We start from the raw sequence: 20,938 nt of genomic DNA on the forward strand, positions 1-20,938 counted from the left end.
TGAAACTGTGATTAAAAATCTTCCAACAAACAAAAGTCCAGGACCAGATGGCTTCACAAGTGAATTCTATCAAACATTTAGAGAAGAGCTAACACCCATCCTTCTCAAACTTCCAAAAAATTGCAGAGGAAGGAACACTCCCAAACTCATTCTATGAGGTCACCATCACCCTGATACAAAATCAGAATCAGAAAAAGATATTACAAAAAAAGAAAATTACAGACCAATATCACTGATGAATAGAGATGCAAAAATCCTCAACAAAATATTAGCAAACAGAATCCAACAACACTTTAAAAGGATCATACACCATGATCAGGTGGGATTTATCCCAGGGATGCAAGGATTCTTCAATATATGCAAATCAATCAATGTGCTACATCATATTAACAAACTGAAGAAGAAAAACCGTATGATCGTCTCAATAGATGCAGAAAAAGCCTTTAACAAAATTCAACACTCTTTTATCATAAAAACTCTCCAGAAAGTGGGCATAGAGGGAACCTAGCTCAACATAATAAAGGCCATATATGACAAACCCACAGCAAACATCATTCTCAATGGTGAAAAACTGAAAGCATTTCCTCTAAGATCAGGAACAAGACAAGGATGTCCACTCTTGCCACTATTATTCAACATAGTTTTGGAAGTCCCAGCCACAGCAATCAGAGAAGTAAAAGAAATAAAAGGAATACACATTGGAAAAGAAGAAGTAAAACTGTCTAGAGCTAATCAGAAAAGCACTAGAGCTAATCAATGAATTTGGTAAAGTTGCAGAATACAAAATTAATGCACAGAAATCTCTTGCATTCCTATATACTAATGATGAAAAACCTGAAAGATAAATTAAGGAAACACTCACATTTACCACTGCAACAAAAAGAATAAAATACCTAGGAATAAACCTACCTAGGGAGACAAAAGACCTGTATGCAGAAAACTATAAGACACTGATGAAAGAAATTAAAGATGATACCAACAGATGGAGAGATATACCATGTTCTTGGATTGGAAGAATCAATATTGTGAAAATGACTATATTACCCAAAGCAATCTACAGATTCAATGCAATCCCTATCAAATTACCAATGGCACTTTTTACTGAATTAGAACAAAAAGTCTTAAAGTTTGTATGGAGACACAAAAGACCCCAAATAGCCAAAGTGGTCTTGAGGGAAAAAAACGGAGCTGGAAGAATCAGACTCCCTGACTTCAGACTATACTACAAAGCTACAATAATCAAGACAATATGGTACTGGCACAAAAACAGAAAATATAGATCAATGCAACGAGATAGAGAGCCCAGAGATAAACCCACGCATCTATGGTCAACTAATCTATGACAAAGGAGGCAAGGATATACAATGCAGAAAAGACAGCCTCTTCAGTAAGTGGTGCTGGGAAAACTAGACAGCTACATGTAAAAGAATGAAATTAGAACACTCCCTAACACCATATACAAAAATAAACTCAAAATGGATTAAAGACCTAAATGTAAGAATGGACACTATAAAACTCTTAGAGGAAAACTTAGGAAGAACACTCTTTGACATAAATCACAATAAGATCTTTTTTGACCCACCTCCTAGAGAAATGGAAATAAAAACAAAAATAAACAAATAGGACCTAATGAAACTTAAAGCTTTTGCACAGCAAAGGAAACCATAAACAAGATGAAAAGACAGTCCTCAAAATGGGAGAAAATATTTGCAAAGGAATCAGTGGACAAAGGATTAATCTCCAAAATATGTAAACAGCTCATGTAGCTCAATATTAATAAAACAAACAACCCAATCCAAAAATGGGCAGATGACGTAAATAGACATTTCTCCAAAGAAGACATACAGATGGCCAAGAAGCACATGAAAAGCTGCTCAACATCACTATTATTAGAGAAATGCAAATCAAAACTATAATGAGGTATCACCTCACACCAGTTGGAATGGGCATCATCAGAAAATCTAGAAACAACAAATGTTGGAGAGGGTGTGGAGAAAAGGGAACCCTCTTGCACTGTTAGTGGGAATGTAAATTGATACAGCCACTATGGAGAACAGTATGGAGGTTCCTTAAACAACTGAAAATAGAATTACCATATGACCCAGCAATCCCACTACTGGGCATATACCCAGAGAAAACCGTAATTCAAAAAGACACATGCACCCCAATGTTCATTGCAGCTCTATTTACAATAGCCAGGTCATAGAAGCAACATAAATGCCCATCGACAGACGAATGGATAAAGAAGAGACGGTACATATATACAATGGAATATTACTCAGCCATAAAAAGGAACGAAATTGGGTCATTTGTAGAGACGTGGATGGATCTAGAGACTGTCATACAGAGTGAAGTAAGTCAGAAAGAGAAAAACAAATATCATATATTAATGCATATATGTGGAATCTATAAAATGGTACAGATGAATCGATTTGCAGGGCAGAAATTGAGACACAGATGTAGAGAACGAACATATGGACACCATGGGGGGAAAGCAGGGGGGTGGTGGTGGTGGTGGGATGAATTGGGAGATTGGGATTGACATGTATACGCTGGTGTGTATAAAATGGATGACTAATAAGAACTTGCCATATAAAAAATAAAATTAAAAAAATTTTTAAAAAATAATAAATTAAAATAAAAAAGAGACAGCTAAGTTCATAGTCTAATTCTGTACATTTCTATGTATATGACTATGGATAGTTTACTTCAGTAAGCATTGTTATTCTCACCTGTAAAATGGGGATATGATGCTTTCTTCACAGGGCTCTTAAGGATTAGATCTGATGTGTGTAAAGTATGGTTAGGGTTAGACACACACCTAAGGCAGCTGGTAGAGTTATCATTGATAGATAACTTTAGATGCTGTATTCGAATGTCTAACACAATACCCAAATTCTATGTTTAAAGCTACAAGAATGTTATTAAAAAGAAACATATATAAAGAAATCCAAAGTCGTTCTTTCATTTGGTAAAAACATCACCCATGTCAGCCTTGAAGGGGTCATAGGACGAAAGCAATGAGTCAAGTGTATGGTAATAAGTTTACTCACACAATAAGGACCAAGGTTTTTAAAAAATAATTTTCTCTTTGTAGCATTATTCTAAGCTTAGAACCTAAATCTGTTAAGTGTAAAGAATCTGCAACAAACTGAATCCTTTTGTTCTGAAAGAATAAGCACTTGATTAAAAACTGAAGAATATCCTAGAGGTTAAGATTTTGCTGTACTAATTTCAAGTCAGGGCCCACCCATGTTCACAGCTAGTAAAAACAGGCCAAGAAAGAGAAATGACATAAAGAGAGAAAAGCAAAATCCAGAAAAAAAGTGAAAAATATAAATGTAAGACACTTTGCAGTGCATAAAAATTGAGAGTAAATTCTCAAGGACATTTTTCTCACAAGTCTTGAAAACTCTCTACTGCTGAATTTTCAGACATCATAATAAGAACAATTAAAATATAACAAAATGTTTCCTGGGCAAATGGGGGGGGCGGGGATGAATTTTTAAAGAAGATTAAAAGTCATAGCATATTTCCTTAAGAATAAGTTTGTTTAATAAAAAAATTATATATCTATTGCTTATAGAAATTGCATTGGTATTTCTGATATATTTACCCTTAGGAATCATTCTGACAGTACATTTAAGTTTTCCAGATGTTTTTACCTGTCTTCCTACCAAAGCAACAAAACCATGTTTAAAATGTAAAATGTGATAACAATGATAGGTGGCAGTTATTCCCCAGATGGGCTCAGAAGCAGCTCTAACAAAAATACATGTATTAAATAGTAAGAGGATTAAGTTATTCCAGTTATAAAATAAATAAGTCATGTGGATATAATATACAGCAAGGAGAATATAGTCAATAATATTATAATAATTTTGTATGGTGACACATGGTAACTATATTTGTGGTAACCATTCTGTAATGTATAAAAATATTGAGTCACTATGTAGTACACCTGAAACTAATATAATAAATCAATTATATTGCAATTAAAAATGTACAAATAGTGGTAGCTGCATCAACTTCATTTAATCCCATCTGCTTTGTTTATATTATAGATTAGTTACAAAATACCTCTCAACAGCTACCTATTTAAGAAAGTTACTACATACATGATGGAAGGATAAACAGAATTCACTTTTTCAAGGAAACATTCTGCTATTGTGTGTGTAATTCTGCTATTCTGTATTGTGTGTGTGTGTGTGTGTGTGTGTGTAAATACTAATACTAGTAGCAAATATTGGTAGTGTGCACGAGAGAAAATTGTTTGATATTAAGATAATCATACAGAAAAGGTGTTTTAAAAAATGTTACATATGTCATTTCCTTTCATAAGCCTTTTGCCAGCATATACATGTGGTCAGTGGGCCAACATAAACTTGTAACATGTCCTCCAAATTTATGTCAACAGAGATTTCAAATTATAACTGTTACATTTCTAAGGAATCCTTTAGATACTTTTAGAAACAAACATACAATTACTGATAAATTATTCACTCTTCAGAGGCAAAAAGAAAATAGAATCATGATGTCCTTTGTTTGCTGACTGAAAATCTTGAAAACTTGTTTTCATTTTCACTTCCTGCTGGTACTGTTTGATCTAATAAGACCTCCCAGTCAAATGTATAGGAAAAAGATATACACACCAACATGCACGTACAGGCAAATATATATGGAGAGCAACACTGAAGCCTCTCAGTGCTACCTGAGGCACTTTAAAGACAACCAATTAATGACAGTCTAATTTTGTGGAAGTCAACGAAAAATCCTTTTTTCTGACCCCCGTCATCGCATGAATGGTCATTTGTTTCATGACAATTTTCATTATTATCTGAATACCACTTTATTTAAAACTCTGTCTACAGAGTCAGGAAATGAACAGTTTGTCCCCAGGTAGCTCTTCATCTTATGTCAAGACAGAAGAAAAATTACTTTTCAGGAAATCGGCTATATCTGCATTCTGATGTCAAGTTTTACTAATGTAATTTTGAAGGGACTGGTTTTTTTCCTTTGTTTTCTTTCTTTTGGTGATATAGTACAGTTACATGAAGATCATTTATTTAGGTTGAATCAGCTGCTCTCTCACTAGATATGTCTCAATATTCTCTGCATAGTTTAGTTTCTTTCAAAACTTATGATTCCGTAAGTCATCTTCTATTTCTCTATTTTTTTCAAACTTATTGGTTCTATAGCTACTGAAATCATATTTTCTATTGGTTCTTTGTTTTCCTGGCACCCTTTTTAATGATCAGTAAGGATTAACTGGACTTGTAGAATCTTCCATACCTTCCTTGAAAATCAGATACTTTTATGAATTCCTACGCCACTTTATATGCACATATTCTCGACTAGACTGAAGTACTCTGAAGGTAAGGATACAAACTGATTTCATTTGAGGAGCCCCAAGTCCTTGTATTCAGGCCTGAAATATTTACTGAGGAAGTGAGTAAGGAGGAAGAAAGAAAAGAAGGAGGGAAGGAAGAAAGGAAGGAAGGAAGGAAGGAAAGAAAGAAGGAAGGAAGGAGGGAAGGAAGGAAGGAAGGAGGGAAGGAAGGAAGGAAGGAGGGAAGGAAGGAAGGAGGGAGGGAAGGAAGGAAGGAAGGAAGGAAGGAAGGAAGGAGGGAAGGAAGGAAGAAAGGAAGGAGGGAAGGAAGGAAGGAGGGAGGGAAGGAAGGAAGGAAGGAGGGAGGGAGGGAAGGAAGGAAGGAAGGAAGGAAAGAAAGAAGGAAGGAAGAAAAATTTTTTTTTTATCCCGTTTGAAGTTAATAAAAGATTAAAAAGCACAAATGGTAGTGGCTGCCACTTACTCATTTTTATTTTCCTATCTACCTTTGGTCACTCTTACAGAAAATCGGGTGGATTATGTACAAACTTTGGCACTGATGGAACACTGGCTTCACCTGTCTTCACAATAGACTAATCAATATTAGCAAAATGACTCAAATGAGGGACCATGATATACCACTCCTGTTCATTTTACGAATTTAAAAACAACCTAAGTTTAAAAAATTAAAAATAATCAGCAGTCTTTCTTTTAAATAAAATAATTCCTTGGTTTGGTATATTGTAGAATACTTAACTATCTTCGGTCATAAAGAATTTATCATATGAAAATAAATAAGCTTATGTTATATGCAGGTAAACACATACTCTGAACAAAGAGGACATTCATTTCTTGTATGCATTTATACATTTATACAGAGAAGCACACTTTTCAATATTATAACTTGTCTTAAATCAGAAGCACCGGTTGACACATGACACAGCTGTGTAATTTTGGTAAGATAACGTGACTTCTCTTTCTGAAATAAAACCCCACCAGTGCCGGAAGTGAGTGCCACGTGAATGGGAGGGATGTAACAGGAAGCAAAATCAGAGCAGTACGTAGAAGGCTTCCTATTAGAAACACAAACCCTGGTTCCACTTTCCAGAGACTGTCTTTCCAGGGAATAATAAAAAATAATGAAGTGAAGAAGTTGGTAAAATATTTTGCCTGTTCCCAAGCCCAAAACAAACTGTATATCATGTGGGATAGTGATTAGAAACTAAACCAAAACCACCATCTACATTTGGTTCCCGAAGACTCAGGTTATAGCACTGATTAAAAGTACCTGGATACCTTGGCTGATACCAAGATCCCAGCTGTGCTTAGTGAAAAACACAGTTACCAATGTGCACAGGTGGACTTAAGAGTTTCCTTGGCTCAGACCTAGCAAAAGGTGATGTCCACCTGGGGATTTTTATTTCTGTTCATACTCTAGACAGAGCCCCAAAGGAGATGAGTCAGCGCTTGACTGAGTTTGCCTACAAAGAGAACCCCAAGAAGATTTCAGCAGAGTAATTTTCTTCTGTAGGCTTATGAAACAACCCTGTTAGTATGGTTTTTCTAAAGAAAGCCCAGTCAAAGGTCACAGAAGTGGTTTGTGCTTCACCCTCTCTAAATGACTTGCAAATTTATTCAAACACAATATGAGGAGATGCGTTATTTGCTGAAATAACTGTCTGCAGTGTCCTGCACAAAAGGGTGAGGTACATCAAGCAGAAATGTGGACAGAAATACGTTGGTTTAGAAACCCATAAATCCTTATTTGAATCTGCCAACCTGAAAGCCACATAGAGCCTGCATAAACTATTTTTCCTAAATGCTACATCTGATTAAACCATACCATTAAATGACAGCTGAACTTTAACATTAATATGATATTATTTAAATAACCACATGATTTTTTTTTACGCTAAAAATGATGAATGATTTCTGGACAGCTCAACTGACATAAAGCGGGAGGACTCTTTAATGAGATTTGACAAAATGGAGACATATGCAGAATATTCGTTACAGCTCACATTGCAGGGGCCCTCCCAGGGAAGCAACAGAGAATTTTCCCCTTTTTTCCTTTTTTATTGTTTATATGTGCTGAAGCATTCCTTTCAATCGCCACTTCTCTGTGGATTTTGAATTTTTCTAGGTCGTTTACATATTACCCCATATCTGAGAATTTGGTGGTTTATGGTTTTGAATTGGGGACTGTGGGTGTAGGAGAAGGAGGGGCATGTGGAGTGGTGCCAGCGTGGGCTGGAAGTGTCCCAGGAACTTAACCTTGCTCCTGAGTAGCCTGATAGAGAAATCACATCGCTACATTGGCCTATAGGAGACTAAGTGACCATACCTTTGATCGATTCTTATGCAATCAATCTCTAACGCAGCAAACATACTTTTAGCAAATTATTATACACGGATACATGATCAGAGAAGACTGTACTTACTTTCAAATAGCTGTCACTATAGCATCAATGATAAACAAGATTCTCTTTTTAAAATTCCAATTAAGGTACTCTAGAGCCGATTCTCAACATTGCTCATTCATATTTGTATCCACAGTTCCAAACTGAAGGTTATGCTAGATGATAGTCTTATTTGGTAGATTCTGAATGCAATAATTCCATGCTGCATATACCTAAGTCAACAATGACCCCAGTTTTCGGAACGATGAAAACATTTCTCACTCCCCTCCAAAATTACAGAACGTAGAATGTTACCTACGTGCATTCATTTACTTTCACATACTCTCCCAAATATCTTCCATCAATCAAAGGTTAGTTTCACATATAAAACATTAACATTTGTTTGCTCACACATGTGACTGCACATTATTCAGATATCCTTTAAATTTAAAAAATCTTTTTTTAAGTATACATAAAGTCAGAATGTTTCCCCAGACTCTCTTAAAAAAGAAATGAAAACAAAGCAACAGAGGGCAAAGCTAATACCAAGTGTGCTCCTGGTACTGCAGGCCACCATTCCCTCTACAGCAAGAAGGCTATCAAAATAGAAAATAAAATCAGTCTGCTCCTGCCATGGGGCCTTCCTCAGGCTATAAAAAAATACTTCATGTCTAACCCTAATTTTTTCCATAGCTTGAGGTAACCCCCCAAGCTCAAACCTTCTCTCTAATCTAAGTTACTCAGTGTGTGTCCCTGTCCAAACAAGAGTTAATATCAGTGCTCTGTCATTTCAAAAGGTTCTTGACACAGGGTACTAAGAGCAGAAGCTTGCATGCCTGGAACATGCCCGGTTGCAACGAGATGAAAAATATACTTAAAAAAAAGTAAGAGAGAGAGAGGAAGATAAGTCCCTACCTGGCTCTTACCTTCTCAACATCCCTGTCAGAACCCTGGAGCTTTTCCCCAAGTTAGCATCTGTTTCCCGAAGCTAGGAGGAGAAAAGCAGCATTAAAACAGAACAAAATGAAACTTCATGGAATTAGATTATTTTTAAAGTGCACTGGCAAACAATAATTTTCTTTCACGATGGAAAATCCAATTCATAAAAAAATGCTTAAATACTTTAAAATACATTTTTGACACCTACGTTATCTCCGAAAATTCTTAGATTTAGAAAATTACATATGCTAGATAACCCCAGGAGCTTTAAATCGGATACTTGAACAGGATATAAAAGCAAATGTCTCACAGGCTGACAAAGTTTAATTTATTTCTGGTAATTAATTAATATTTCCACCCTATGAATGCACACAGTCCTAGAGATATAAATGGAAGCAAAATGAATTGAGGGAAGATGAGATCAATATTTTTAGCTTTTGCTCTGAAAGACCTGACATATCACAAAATCTTCCTCAGTGATCTTCTCCTTAGATATAGCGCTAAATAAAATATCTACCTGGGGGCATTCTGGGATGGAGGCGTAAAGAGTCAGTTTATTCCTTCTCCATCTCACACTCCCCTCACCCCCACTCTATATCCCTCTTTCACCCTAGCCATTTTTACACATGCTTACACCAATGCAATTGTTACTGTCTATGCACATGCCCAAGACCTTTTACTTATTTATTTTTTTGTCTTTTCATTTTTACTGAATTTGTGAAAAGACTGTAGCACTTCTACTTACTCTTTCACGTGCTCTCTGTATCTTTTCTCTGTCATGACTGAGGTTTTCCAACATCTCCTGGCCAATTTGTTCTATGGACAAGAAAATTTGAGTTAGGAAAGATGACTTTGGGTGCAGATGAAAAAAAAGTACCAAAAGGACAACAGGCGCAGAATTTATAGAATGCTCATGACCAATATAAAAAAGCAACAGATTATTATGACCCTGACACCCTCCTAACCTAGGTCTTCCATAATCCACTTGAACTGCAATTTTATTCATTGGAAGAAGATATCTGTCCTAACTTTTTCACAAAATTGTTGTTATAGTCAAATGAGATAACCTAACTAAAAATGTTTTGAAAGCTATAGGGTACCACACAAATGCACATAATTGTATAGTACCCAAGAATCAATGCACTCAATGAATAATCACTGAGGCCCTACTCTGCGCCAGGGGTAGATGTTGGGGACATGGCCAGTAACCAAGATCAAGCCCTTCCACTCATGAACTCCCGAGCTAATAGAGATGATTTAGCAGTTAAAGGATAAATGTTACATTAGAGTTCAGATTTCATGGCACATCAAAAAAAAGAACTGTATATTCCTTTCATGATAGAAAAATCCAAATAATAAGAATTGCTTAAATACAATAACATAAATTATAATTTTGACACCTATACAAACTGCAAATCCTTCCTAGGATAGTACATTCCTAGTATATTATCTCCTCTCAGATTGACGTTAGCTTTTTATTACTAACTCCATACAATTTATCCTTAAGGTAAAACTGGATAAGATATGTGGCTCCCAGTAAAGGCATCATAAAAATGGAAGATGACACCAATAATGGAGAAGTATGAAACAACTAGAGCTGCATTTTTCTTTCTTTGCATAACAATTGCAATATTCAGTTTTGTCATACTATTAGGTATTACCATGACATTAAATTCCTTTAATCAATGTAATACAGCAATTTTAGAGTGTCCTTGTCCCCGCGGTGAGCCACAGCCGTCTCCCGCCTCTGCAGGAGACCCTCCAACACTAGCAGACAAGGAGGATATTTGCTCTAGCCTGGAGAAATCAGATAAGACTTCCTGGAGAAATTGGGATTAGGTCTGTAAGAAGAGGTGAAATTCATATAAGCGGTGAGGAAGAAAGACTAAAACATTTCAGACCTGGAAGAAACCTCCATCCTCAGGGGCTTGGAGAAGGCTCTCTTGGAACCTGTGTGGAGGGGGTGGCCTGAGCAGATTATCTGAATCCCAATGCTGCTCTGAATTTGTGTTCAAGATTCGAGAAGACTAGGACTGCTAAGGGTCTTGGTGCTCCAGCCGGGTGTCAGGCCAGGGCCTCTTCACGATATTGGTCCACCAGAGACCTCCTGGCCCCATGTAATATCAAATGGCGAAAGCTCTCCCAGAGATCTGTATCTCAATGCTAAGACCCAGCTCCACTCAACGACCAGCAAGCTACAGTGCTGGACACCCTATGCCAAACAACTAGCAAGATAGGAACACAACCCCAGCCATTAGCAGAGAGGCTGCCTAAAATCATAATAAGGTCACAGACACCCCAAAACAACCACTGGATGCGGTCCTGCCCACCAGATAGACAAGATCTAGCCTCATCCACCAGAACACAGGCACCAGTCCCCTCCACCAGGAAGCCTACACAACCCTCTGAGCCAACCTTACCCACTGGGAGCAGACACCAAAAACAACGGGAAGTATGAACCTGCAGACTGCAGAAAGGAGACCTCAAACATCGTAAGTTAAGGAAAATGAGAAGACAGAGAAATACACAGCAGATGAAGGAGTGAGATAAAAACCTACCAGACCAAACAAATGAAGAGGAAATAGGCAGTCTACCTGAAGAACAATTCAGAGTAATGATAGTAAAGATGATCCAACAGCTTGGAAATAGAATGAAGAAAATACAAGAAATGTTTAACAAGGATCTAGAAGAACTAAAGAGCAAACAAACAATGAAGAACAACACAATAAAATAAATGAAAAATTCTCTGGAAGGAATCAATAGCAGAATAACTGAGGCAGAAGAACGGAGAAGTGACCTGGAAGATAAAATAGTGGAAATAACTACCGCAGAGCAGAATAAAGGAAAAAGAATGAAAAGAATTAAGTACAGTCTTGGAGACCTCTGGGACAACATTAAATGCACCAACATTCAAATTATAGGGGTCTCAGAAGAAGAAGAGGAAAAAAAAGGGACTGAGAAAGTATCTGAAGAGATTACAGTTGAAAACTTCCCTAGTATGGGAAAGGAAATAGTCAATCAGGTCCAGGAAGTGCAGAGAGTCCCATACAGGATAAATCCAAGGAGAAACACACCAAGACACATATTAATCAAACTATCAAAAATTAAATACAAAGGAAAAATATTCAAAGCAGCAAGGGAAAAGCAACAAATAACACACAAGGGAATCCCCATAAGGTTCACAGCTGATCTCTCAGCAGAAACTCTACAAGCCAGAAGGGAGTGGCAGGACATACTTAAAGTGATGAAAGGGAAAAATCTACAACCAAGATCACTCTACCTAACAAGGATCTCATTCAGATCCGACGGAGAAATTAAAACCTTTACAAAGAAGCAAAAGGTAAGAGAATTCAGCACCACCAAACCAGATCTACAACAAATGCAATAGGAACTTCTCTAAGCAGGAAACACAAGAGAAGGAAAAGACCTACAATAACAAACCCAAAACAATTTAGAAAATGGTAAAAGGAACATAGATATTGATAACTGCCTTAAATGTAAATGGATTAAATGCTCCAACCAAAGGACACAGACTGGCTGAATGGATACAAAAACAAGACCCGTATATATGCTGTCTACAAGAGACCCACTTCAGACCTAGGGACACATACAGACTGAAAGTGATGGGATGGAAAAAGATATTCCATGCAAATGGAAATCAAAAGAAAGCTGGAGTAGCATTTCCCACATCAGACAAAATAGACTTTAAAATTAAGACTATTATAAGAGACAAAGAAGGACACTACATAATGATCAAGGGATCAATCCACGAAGAAGAAGATAAAACAACTGTAAATATTTATGCACCCAACATAGGAGCACCTCAATATATAAGGCAAATGCTAATAGCCATAAAAGGGGAAATCAGGGCTTCCCTGGTGGCGCAGTGGTTGAGAGTCCGCCTGCTGATGCAGGGGACACGGGTTTTTGCCCCGGTCCGGGAAGATCCCGCATGCCGTGGAGCGGCTGGGCCTGTGAGCCGTGGCCGCTGAGCCTGCGTGTCCGGAGCCTGTGCTCCGCAACGGGAGAGGCCACAACAGTGAGAGGCCTGCGTACTGCAAAAAAAACAACAACAAAAAACTACAAGCTGGTTCTTCAAGAAGATAAACAAAATTGATAAACCATTAGCCAGACTCATCAAGAAAAAAAGGGAGAAGACTCAAATCAATAGAATCAGAAATGAAAAAGGGGAAGTAACAGCTGACACTGCAGAAATACAAAGGATCATGAGAGATTACTACAAGCAACTATATGCCAATAAAATGGACAACCTGGAAGAAATGGACAAATTCTTAGAAATGCACAACCTTCCGAGACTGAACCAGGAAGAAACAGAAAATACGAACAGACCAATCACAAGCACTGAAATTGAGACTGTGATTAAAAATCTTCCAACAAACAAAAGCCCAGGACCAGATGGCTTCACAGGCGAATTCTATCAAACATTTAGAGAAGAGCTAACACCTGTCCTTCTCAAACTCTTCCAAAATATAGCAGAGGGAGGAACGCTCCCCAACTCATTCTACGCGGCCACCATCACCCTGATACCAAAACCAGACAAAGATGTCACAAAGAAAGAAAACTACAGGCCAATATCACTGACGAACATAGATGCAAAAATCCTCAACAAAATACTAGCAAACAGAATTCAACGGCACATTAAAAGGATCATACACCATGATCAAGTGGGGTTTATCCTTGAGGAATGCAAGGATTCTTGAGGAATGCAAGGATTCTTCAATATACGCAAATCAATCAATGTGATACACCATATCAACAAATTGAAGGAGAAAAACCATATGATCATCTCAATAGCTGCAGAGAAAGCTTTCAACAAAATTCAACACCCATTTATATAAAAACCCTCCAGAAAGTAGGCATAGAGGGAACTTTCCTCAACATAATAAAAGCCATAAATGACAAACCCACAGCCAACATCATCCTCAATGCTGAAAAACTGAAACCATTTCCACTAAGATCAGGAACAAGACATGGTTGCCCACTCTCACCACTCTTATTCAACATAGTTTTGGAAGTTTTAGCCACAGCAATCAGAGAAGAAAAGGAAATAAAAGGAATCCAAATCGGAAAAGAAGAAGTAAAGCTGTCACTGTTTGCAGATGACATGATACTATACATAGAGAATCCTAAAGATGCTACCAGAAAACTACTAGAGCTAATCAATGAATTTAGTAAAGTAGCAGGATACAAAATTAATGCACAGAAATCTCTTGCATTCCTATATACTAATGATGAAAAATCTGAAAGAGAAATTAAAGAAACACTCCCATTTACCACTGCAACAAAAAGAATAAAATACCTACGAATAAACCTACCTAAGGAGACAAAAAACCTGTATGCAGAAAATTATAAGACACTGATGAAAGAAATTAAAGACAATACAAACAGATGGGGAGATATACCATGTTCTTGGATTGGAAGAATCAACATTGTGAGAATGACTATACTACCCAAAGCAATCTACAGATTCAGTGCAATCCCTATCAAACTACCAAAGGCATTTTTCACAGAACTAGAACAAAAAATTTCACAAGTTGTATGGAAACACAAAAGACCCCGAATAGCCAAAGCAATCTTGAGAAAGAAAAACAGAGCTGGAGGAATCAGGCTCCCTTATGTCAGACTATACTACAAAGCTATAGTAATCAAGACAGTATGGTACTGGCACAAAAAACAGAAATATAGATCAATGGAACATGATAGAAAGCCCAGAGATAAACCCACGCACATATCTTCACCTTATCTTTGATAAAGGAGGCAAGAATATACAGTGGAGAAAAGACAGCCTCTTCAATAAGTGGTGCTGGGAAAACTGGACAGCTACATGTAAAGTATGAGATTAGATCACTCCCTAACACCATACACAAAAATAAGCTCAAAATGGATTAAAGACCTAAATGTAAGGCCAGAAACTATCAAACTCTTAGAGGAAAACATAGGCAGAACACTCTATGACATAAATCACAGCAAGATCCTTCTTGACCCATCTCCTAGAGTAATGGAGATAAAAACAAAAATAAACAAATGGGACCTAATGAAACTTCAAAGCTTTTGCACAGCAAAGGAAACCATAAACAAGACCAAAAGACAGCCCTCAGAATGGGAGAAAATATTTGCAAATGAATCAACTGACAAAGGATTAATCTCTAAAATTTACAGGCAGCTCATGCAGCTCAATAACAAAAAAATAAACAACCCAATCCAAAAATGGGCAGAAGACCTAAATAGACATTTCTCCAAAGAAGATATACAGACTGCCAACAAACACATGAAAGAATGCTCAACATCATTAATCATTAGAGAAATGCAAATCAAAACTACAATGAGATATCATCTCACACCAGTCAGAATGGCTGCCATTGTCAAAAAATTGACAAACAATAAATGTTGGAGAGGGTGTGGAGAAAAGGGAACCCTCTTGCACTGTTGGTGGGAATATAAATTGATACAGCCACTATGGAGTACAGTATGGAGGTTCCTTAAAAAACTAAAAATAGAACTACCATACGACCCAGCAATCCCACTACTGGGCATATACCCTGAGAAAACCATAATTCAAAAAGAGTCATGTACCACAATGTTCATTGCAGCTCTATTTACAATAGCTAGGAAATGGAAGCAACCTAAGTGTCCATCGACAGATGAATGGATAAAGAAGATGTGGCACATATATAGAATGGAATATTACTCAGCCATAAAAAGAAATGACACTGAGATATTTGTAGTGAGGTAGATGGACATAGAGACTATCATACAGAGTGAAGTAAGTCAGAAAGAGAAAAACAAATACCGTATGCTAACACATATATATGGAATCTAAAAAAAAAAAGGTTCTGAAGAACCTACGGGCAGGACAGCAATAAAGACGCAGGAGTAGAAAATGGACTTGAGGACATGGGGAGGGGGAAGGGTAAGCTGGGATGAAGTGAGAGAGTGACATAGACATATGTACACTACCAAATGTAAAACAGATAGCCAGTGGGAAGCAGCCGTATAGCACAGGGAGATCAGCTCTGTGCTTTGTGTCCACCTAGAGAGGTGGGATAAGGAGGGTGGGAGGGCGACGCAAGAGGGCGGAGATATGGGGATATGTGTATATGTATAGCCGATTCACTTTGTTATACAGCAGAAACTAACACAGCACTGTAAAGCAATTATGCTCCAGTAAAGATGTTAAACAAACAAACAAACAAACAATAAAACAAAAAAATCCCATAACATAGCAATTTTAATTCACTTTTAACTTAAAAATCTCTAATATCTATGAACACCATCAACACTGTAATTAGTTCAGCAAAATCCTCTTTATATAATATCTTCTATCAAGATTGAGAAATATATATCTATCTCAAAGAAATAGGAAATAGGCTATTACTATGGTGTCTTGTCACCAGCATAATGTTTCCAGTAAGTATTCATGGAAGGAATAAAGCAATGAGAAGATAAAAGAAAGTGAAAAATGGAGTGTATGAAAGGTTTGTGGTGTATTCCTGCTCTCAAAGCATATCATGTGTGGCAATGGAGAAGGCAACACTGGAATGCAGGCAACATATCCACATTTTTATCAGGTTCACTAGGGTATATAAAAACTCTTCTGAATGGATCTACAGTCTGTTACTGAAGGAATCAGTGGAACAAGACGTAAAGAGCTCAGGCTTTTTCAGGAGTTGTAAGTCACTCCCTCAATCTCTTTGCCTCCTGGAAAATATCTTAGCATCCAAAGTACTAACCCCATCTGGCAAAAGAAGAGATATTGGCAAGAGTGCATATATGTCCTGGTCTTAACAGGCAAATACCATGCATTTGTTGGAATTCTTTTTTAATTACTTATTTGCTACTTTCCATTTTAACGCTCCACTAAAGAAAATTCCAGGCCAAACACATTAAAAATGTTTACACTTGTAGAATGAAAAAAGTTACGTACAGTTTTTTCACTATGTGTTCTCCTACCCCAATCAAAACAAAAGAAGGCAACAAATTAAGAGGGGATTATTTTATGATCATTGTCAATAACCTGCGTTGCATCCATGATTTCAAAATTTTTCTATTATTTAAAAATAATCATAAATTCTAAATTTTGATTGCTTTAATAATGTCCAGTTAAATAAAATAGTACAAATATCATTGAAAAATAAAAGAGGGGATTATTTTAAAAATAGACTATTTTTGGACAGAACAGACATTTAGGGATTATTTCATTAAAAAAATTAACATTGTTAGATTTATTTTTCTTGAACAAATAAGGTGTAAGCACTCACCAACACCACCAATAAAGAAAGAATATAAGATCACAGGCATATACCAATGCAGATGTGATATATTGAGTTTAGAGCTTTCAGTTCTTCAAACTTCCTTTGAATACCTTTAGAGTGGGAAGAGCCATACTGCCTCTATTGAAATAACTTGAGAAATCATAAATTTTATAAACATTGTACTTGTTGACTGTGAGGATGTTTTTGAGATTAAGAAACAATGGGAAGCATAAAAGAACATAAAAACTGATGTTATATGCTGGAATTCTACATGTCACAGCATGATAAATGCATTCCTGGAAAGAAAAGTTTCTTCCTGCATTTCTTCTATCATTTTCACAGGGGTCTTGGGAATCAGTGTGGAAGTATGGCATTCAAGCTTATAAAGTGAGCTTTTGTTTTCACAATTACCCAGAATGAATCATCATATCCTCGATCTAAGGCCCCTTTTACTGGGTCACAAACTGCAAAATGGGTTTACCCTCCTTTTCAATATATTTTACAGGGGGTGGCGGATAATACAATAGGTATTCAACACTTTGCTGCCCCATAAAGTTATGGAGAAGAACCAGGGAACTACAAATCTAGCAAAAGACTTCCTGAAGGACTGGACTGGCATCACAAAAGGTAAGACTTATTTTGAGGAGCTTCTACCACTAAATCACTTCTCTCCATTCATAAAATAATAATGCCACCTGAATAATCATAAGACTGATGTGAATGAACTTAATTTAAAAAAAATTATTGTATTTGTATTTTGGAGATGAACAGACTAAAATATTTTCTATCAGAAGGCAGAACTGATGAAAGTTCACATCATGTTATAATATAAACATGGCTGAAAGGAGGGAGCCTCAAATATAATTCATCAGAAAATGTTCTATTTGATAAATACAAAATATTAAAAAAGATTTTAGCCATTATGCTATAAAGCTATAAAGCAGAAAAGAATAATCATTCCTTTGCACACTTATATTTAACTTTCTTTATATAAACTTTATTAAGGATGTGACTTCCAGCAAATTATTTAAAAAGTGAAGACATCTAGTCAAGTCGTCTTTAAAGAACTAAGAGAAGGTAAGATGATTTTCTGGCACTCAAAAACTTCTTAGAAATTTTAGCAACAGGTAAAAGGCATTCACAACTATCCAGCTATTCTTTGTATATGGGGACTTCTGTGAAGTGTGAAGTGAACAGAAATACTTAATAGAGGTATTTTTGAAGCATGTGTTTTCATACATATATTGCAGAACACCAACCAGACAGATGCAAAACACCAAGTGATATTTCCTAACAATCTGGAGTACTGAATTTTGGACGTGGCTCAAGAAATTCTGGCTACTGAGTCTAATAAAAGTAAAAAGTTATTGCTTTGGGAGAACAAAGTAGCTCACATATAGCTTTCTCAGGAGGGAGCTGCTCATCTTGTGACTGGATCAGCCATTCTTTGGCATTTAGCACACCTTCCTGGGCACTGACTCTGGCATCATGCCCTGAGTGGGTAGGTTATCCTCAGTATTGATGTTACTGAGACATGAAGAGTTTTTTGAATTCCCAATCCATGGACAGGTGGAGAAATGGAAAAGACAGTTCTTTTACCATCTTTCATTATTTCCCAATTCAAGGCATGTAAAGAACTTCTGCTTCCAATTCAGATGGAGAAAGATACAAATGACCACACTTATAGAAATAAGAAAAACCCAGATAAAATAATTACCATTCTTTTCTGGGAGATATCTAGTATATATAAAGAAGCTCTGATGGATTCTAGAGAGAAAGAAGCATTTCATTTGTGAGCAAAGAGCTGTGGCAACATTCATACCTATGACCTGGTCTGAGTATAGGCCTCCCATTGAGAGACTTTTCAGGAATAAGGAGAAATCAGTCAAACATCGTGTGAAAAATATAGGCTTACAGACGGAATGGGATCTGGATGAGCTCTAAACACAAAAGCAAATGGCTTGGTTTGATAATTCTCCAATCTCCAAATCTGCTATAGAAGAGGCAGCGGAGAAGGGGCTGGTTAGTAAAGAGAAACCTCAAATTCCTACATATTCTTGTGGTGCTTGCATTCTGAGACCCTGTCAGAGTTAAGTCCCAACATGAACCAAGAATCCAGAAAACTGGAGATGGACCCACTCTCAGATCAAATACTGATAAGATTTTTTTTAAAAGGCAGCATAGACACAGGTTGGGGTACACTAATCTCAGATGAATCCAATCTAATTAGAGATTCAGCTCAGCACCAGCTCAACTTAATTTTGGGAAGAATCTGATCAGTCCATTAATCAAATACAAAATAGAATAAAATGCTTCCAAAGGAAAATAAATTCAAAATGTTTATATTTCAGATTCTACTGTTTTTGTCTTTATACTATGTCAAGAATACTATTATAAGACATGCAAAAAAGCAAGGGAAAAAAGAGAATGATGAAGTAAAAACATGGTTTATGAATGTAGACCAACAAATGACTTAGTCATTAAAGTTAACAGATAAAGAGTTTTAAAATAACTATTGTAAGTAAGCTAAAGAATTTAAATGAAAAGGTAAATATAACGGTGAAGAGATGGGTTTTTCAGGAAAGAAATGGAAACTCTAAAAGGGAACTGAATTAAACTCTAGAATGGAAAAATACAGCATCTGAAATCAATTCACTGGATGCACCAAAGAGAATATCCTTCACTATACAAGAAGTATCACTGAACTTGAAGACAGGTTAATAGGAATTATTCAATCTGAAGGAGGGAAAGAAGTTTTTTGTGGGGGAGGGGGAAGAACATAGCAACAATAATCTGTGAGATAACAACTAGTTGTCTTACATACGTGCAATTAGATTCCCAGAAAAGAGAGTCTCAGGGACAAACAATGGAGTGGAACAAATATTTGAAGAAATAACAGCAAAGACTTTTCAAATTTTATTTTAAAGAAAAGTCATCCCACAGATCAAAGAAGTTCAACAAGCTCTGAGCAAGATAAATACAAAGAAAACCTCACCAAGTACATTATAGTCAAATTTCTGAAAACTAAAGGTAAATAAAAAATCTTAAAAGCAGCCGGGGGTTGGGGGGCAAGACACATTACATTCTGGAAAGCAATAATAAGAATGAGGATTGAATTTTCATCAGAAACAATGCAAGAGGAAAATGGAACAATATCCCAAACTGCTGGGGGAAGAAAAAAGGTCACTCTGGTATCCCATATCTAGTGAAAAATATCTTAAACATAAAAGTGAAAGAGATAATTTTACATAATTGAAAAATGAGAGGATTATCCAGCAAAACTGAGTTACAAGAAATGCTAAAGGAAATTCTTCAGGCTGAAGAGAAACGATACTATATGGAAATGTGCATTACAGAATTTAGACCCATGTAAAGAAAAATAATAACAACATATGCAGAAGTAAAATATAAGAAAATCATGGCACAAAAGATGGAGAGGAAGTAAGTACAAGTATGTTGTTGACAGGTTTTAAGTTATATTTGAAGCAGCATAATATTTATTCGAGGTAGACTGTGATAAGTTAGGGCTGAAAATTGTAATCCTTGAGCCTCTCTGTCCAATATGGCACTTGCTGGCCACGTGAGGCTTTTCAAATTAATTATTTAAAATAATATAAAATTTAAAATTCAGTGTTGGTAGGACCAGTCACATTTCAAAGGCTCAGTAACCACAAATGGCTAATGTTACTGTATTGGAGAATACAGAAATACCATCTTAAAAGGATCTCCAAGTTCCCTTTGTCTTTAAGACCCACTAAAAAGAAATACAGACATACTCATTTGTGGTTTGATTTTGGTAAAACACTTCCCTTCTCTGGGCCTCAGTTTCCTTAAACGTAAAATGACAGTTTTGGACTAGATAAATCTCTAGTGCCCCTACTGGACTCAATGATGCTATAAAATCTTAATGCCTCTTTTTCTCTATGGAGCATTCAAGCAAACTAGAGCACAAGGGCCAAATCAGACCCACAAAAGTATCCCCCCCTCCCCCCCCCCTC

At 36.6% G+C, this 20,938-nt stretch overlaps 1 protein-coding gene across 1 annotated transcript in view; it reads right to left on the minus strand.

Annotated features, from left to right (window-relative positions):
- The window catches only part of VTI1A (vesicle transport through interaction with t-SNAREs 1A), a 350,516-nt gene that overhangs the window by 139,237 nt on the left and 190,341 nt on the right, over positions 1-20,938 (minus strand). The window contains exons 6-7 of the mRNA XM_007469624.1: positions 9,413-9,483; positions 8,655-8,716 (exon numbers count right to left, since the gene is read on the minus strand). Coding sequence (XP_007469686.1) covers positions 8,655-8,716; positions 9,413-9,483 — 133 coding nt within the window. The remainder of the gene's footprint in view (positions 1-8,654; positions 8,717-9,412; positions 9,484-20,938) is intronic.

Source organism: Lipotes vexillifer, unplaced genomic scaffold, assembly GCF_000442215.2.
Source record: "Lipotes vexillifer unplaced genomic scaffold, Lipotes_vexillifer_v1.1 scaffold240, whole genome shotgun sequence".
NCBI lineage: Eukaryota > Metazoa > Chordata > Mammalia > Artiodactyla > Lipotidae > Lipotes > Lipotes vexillifer.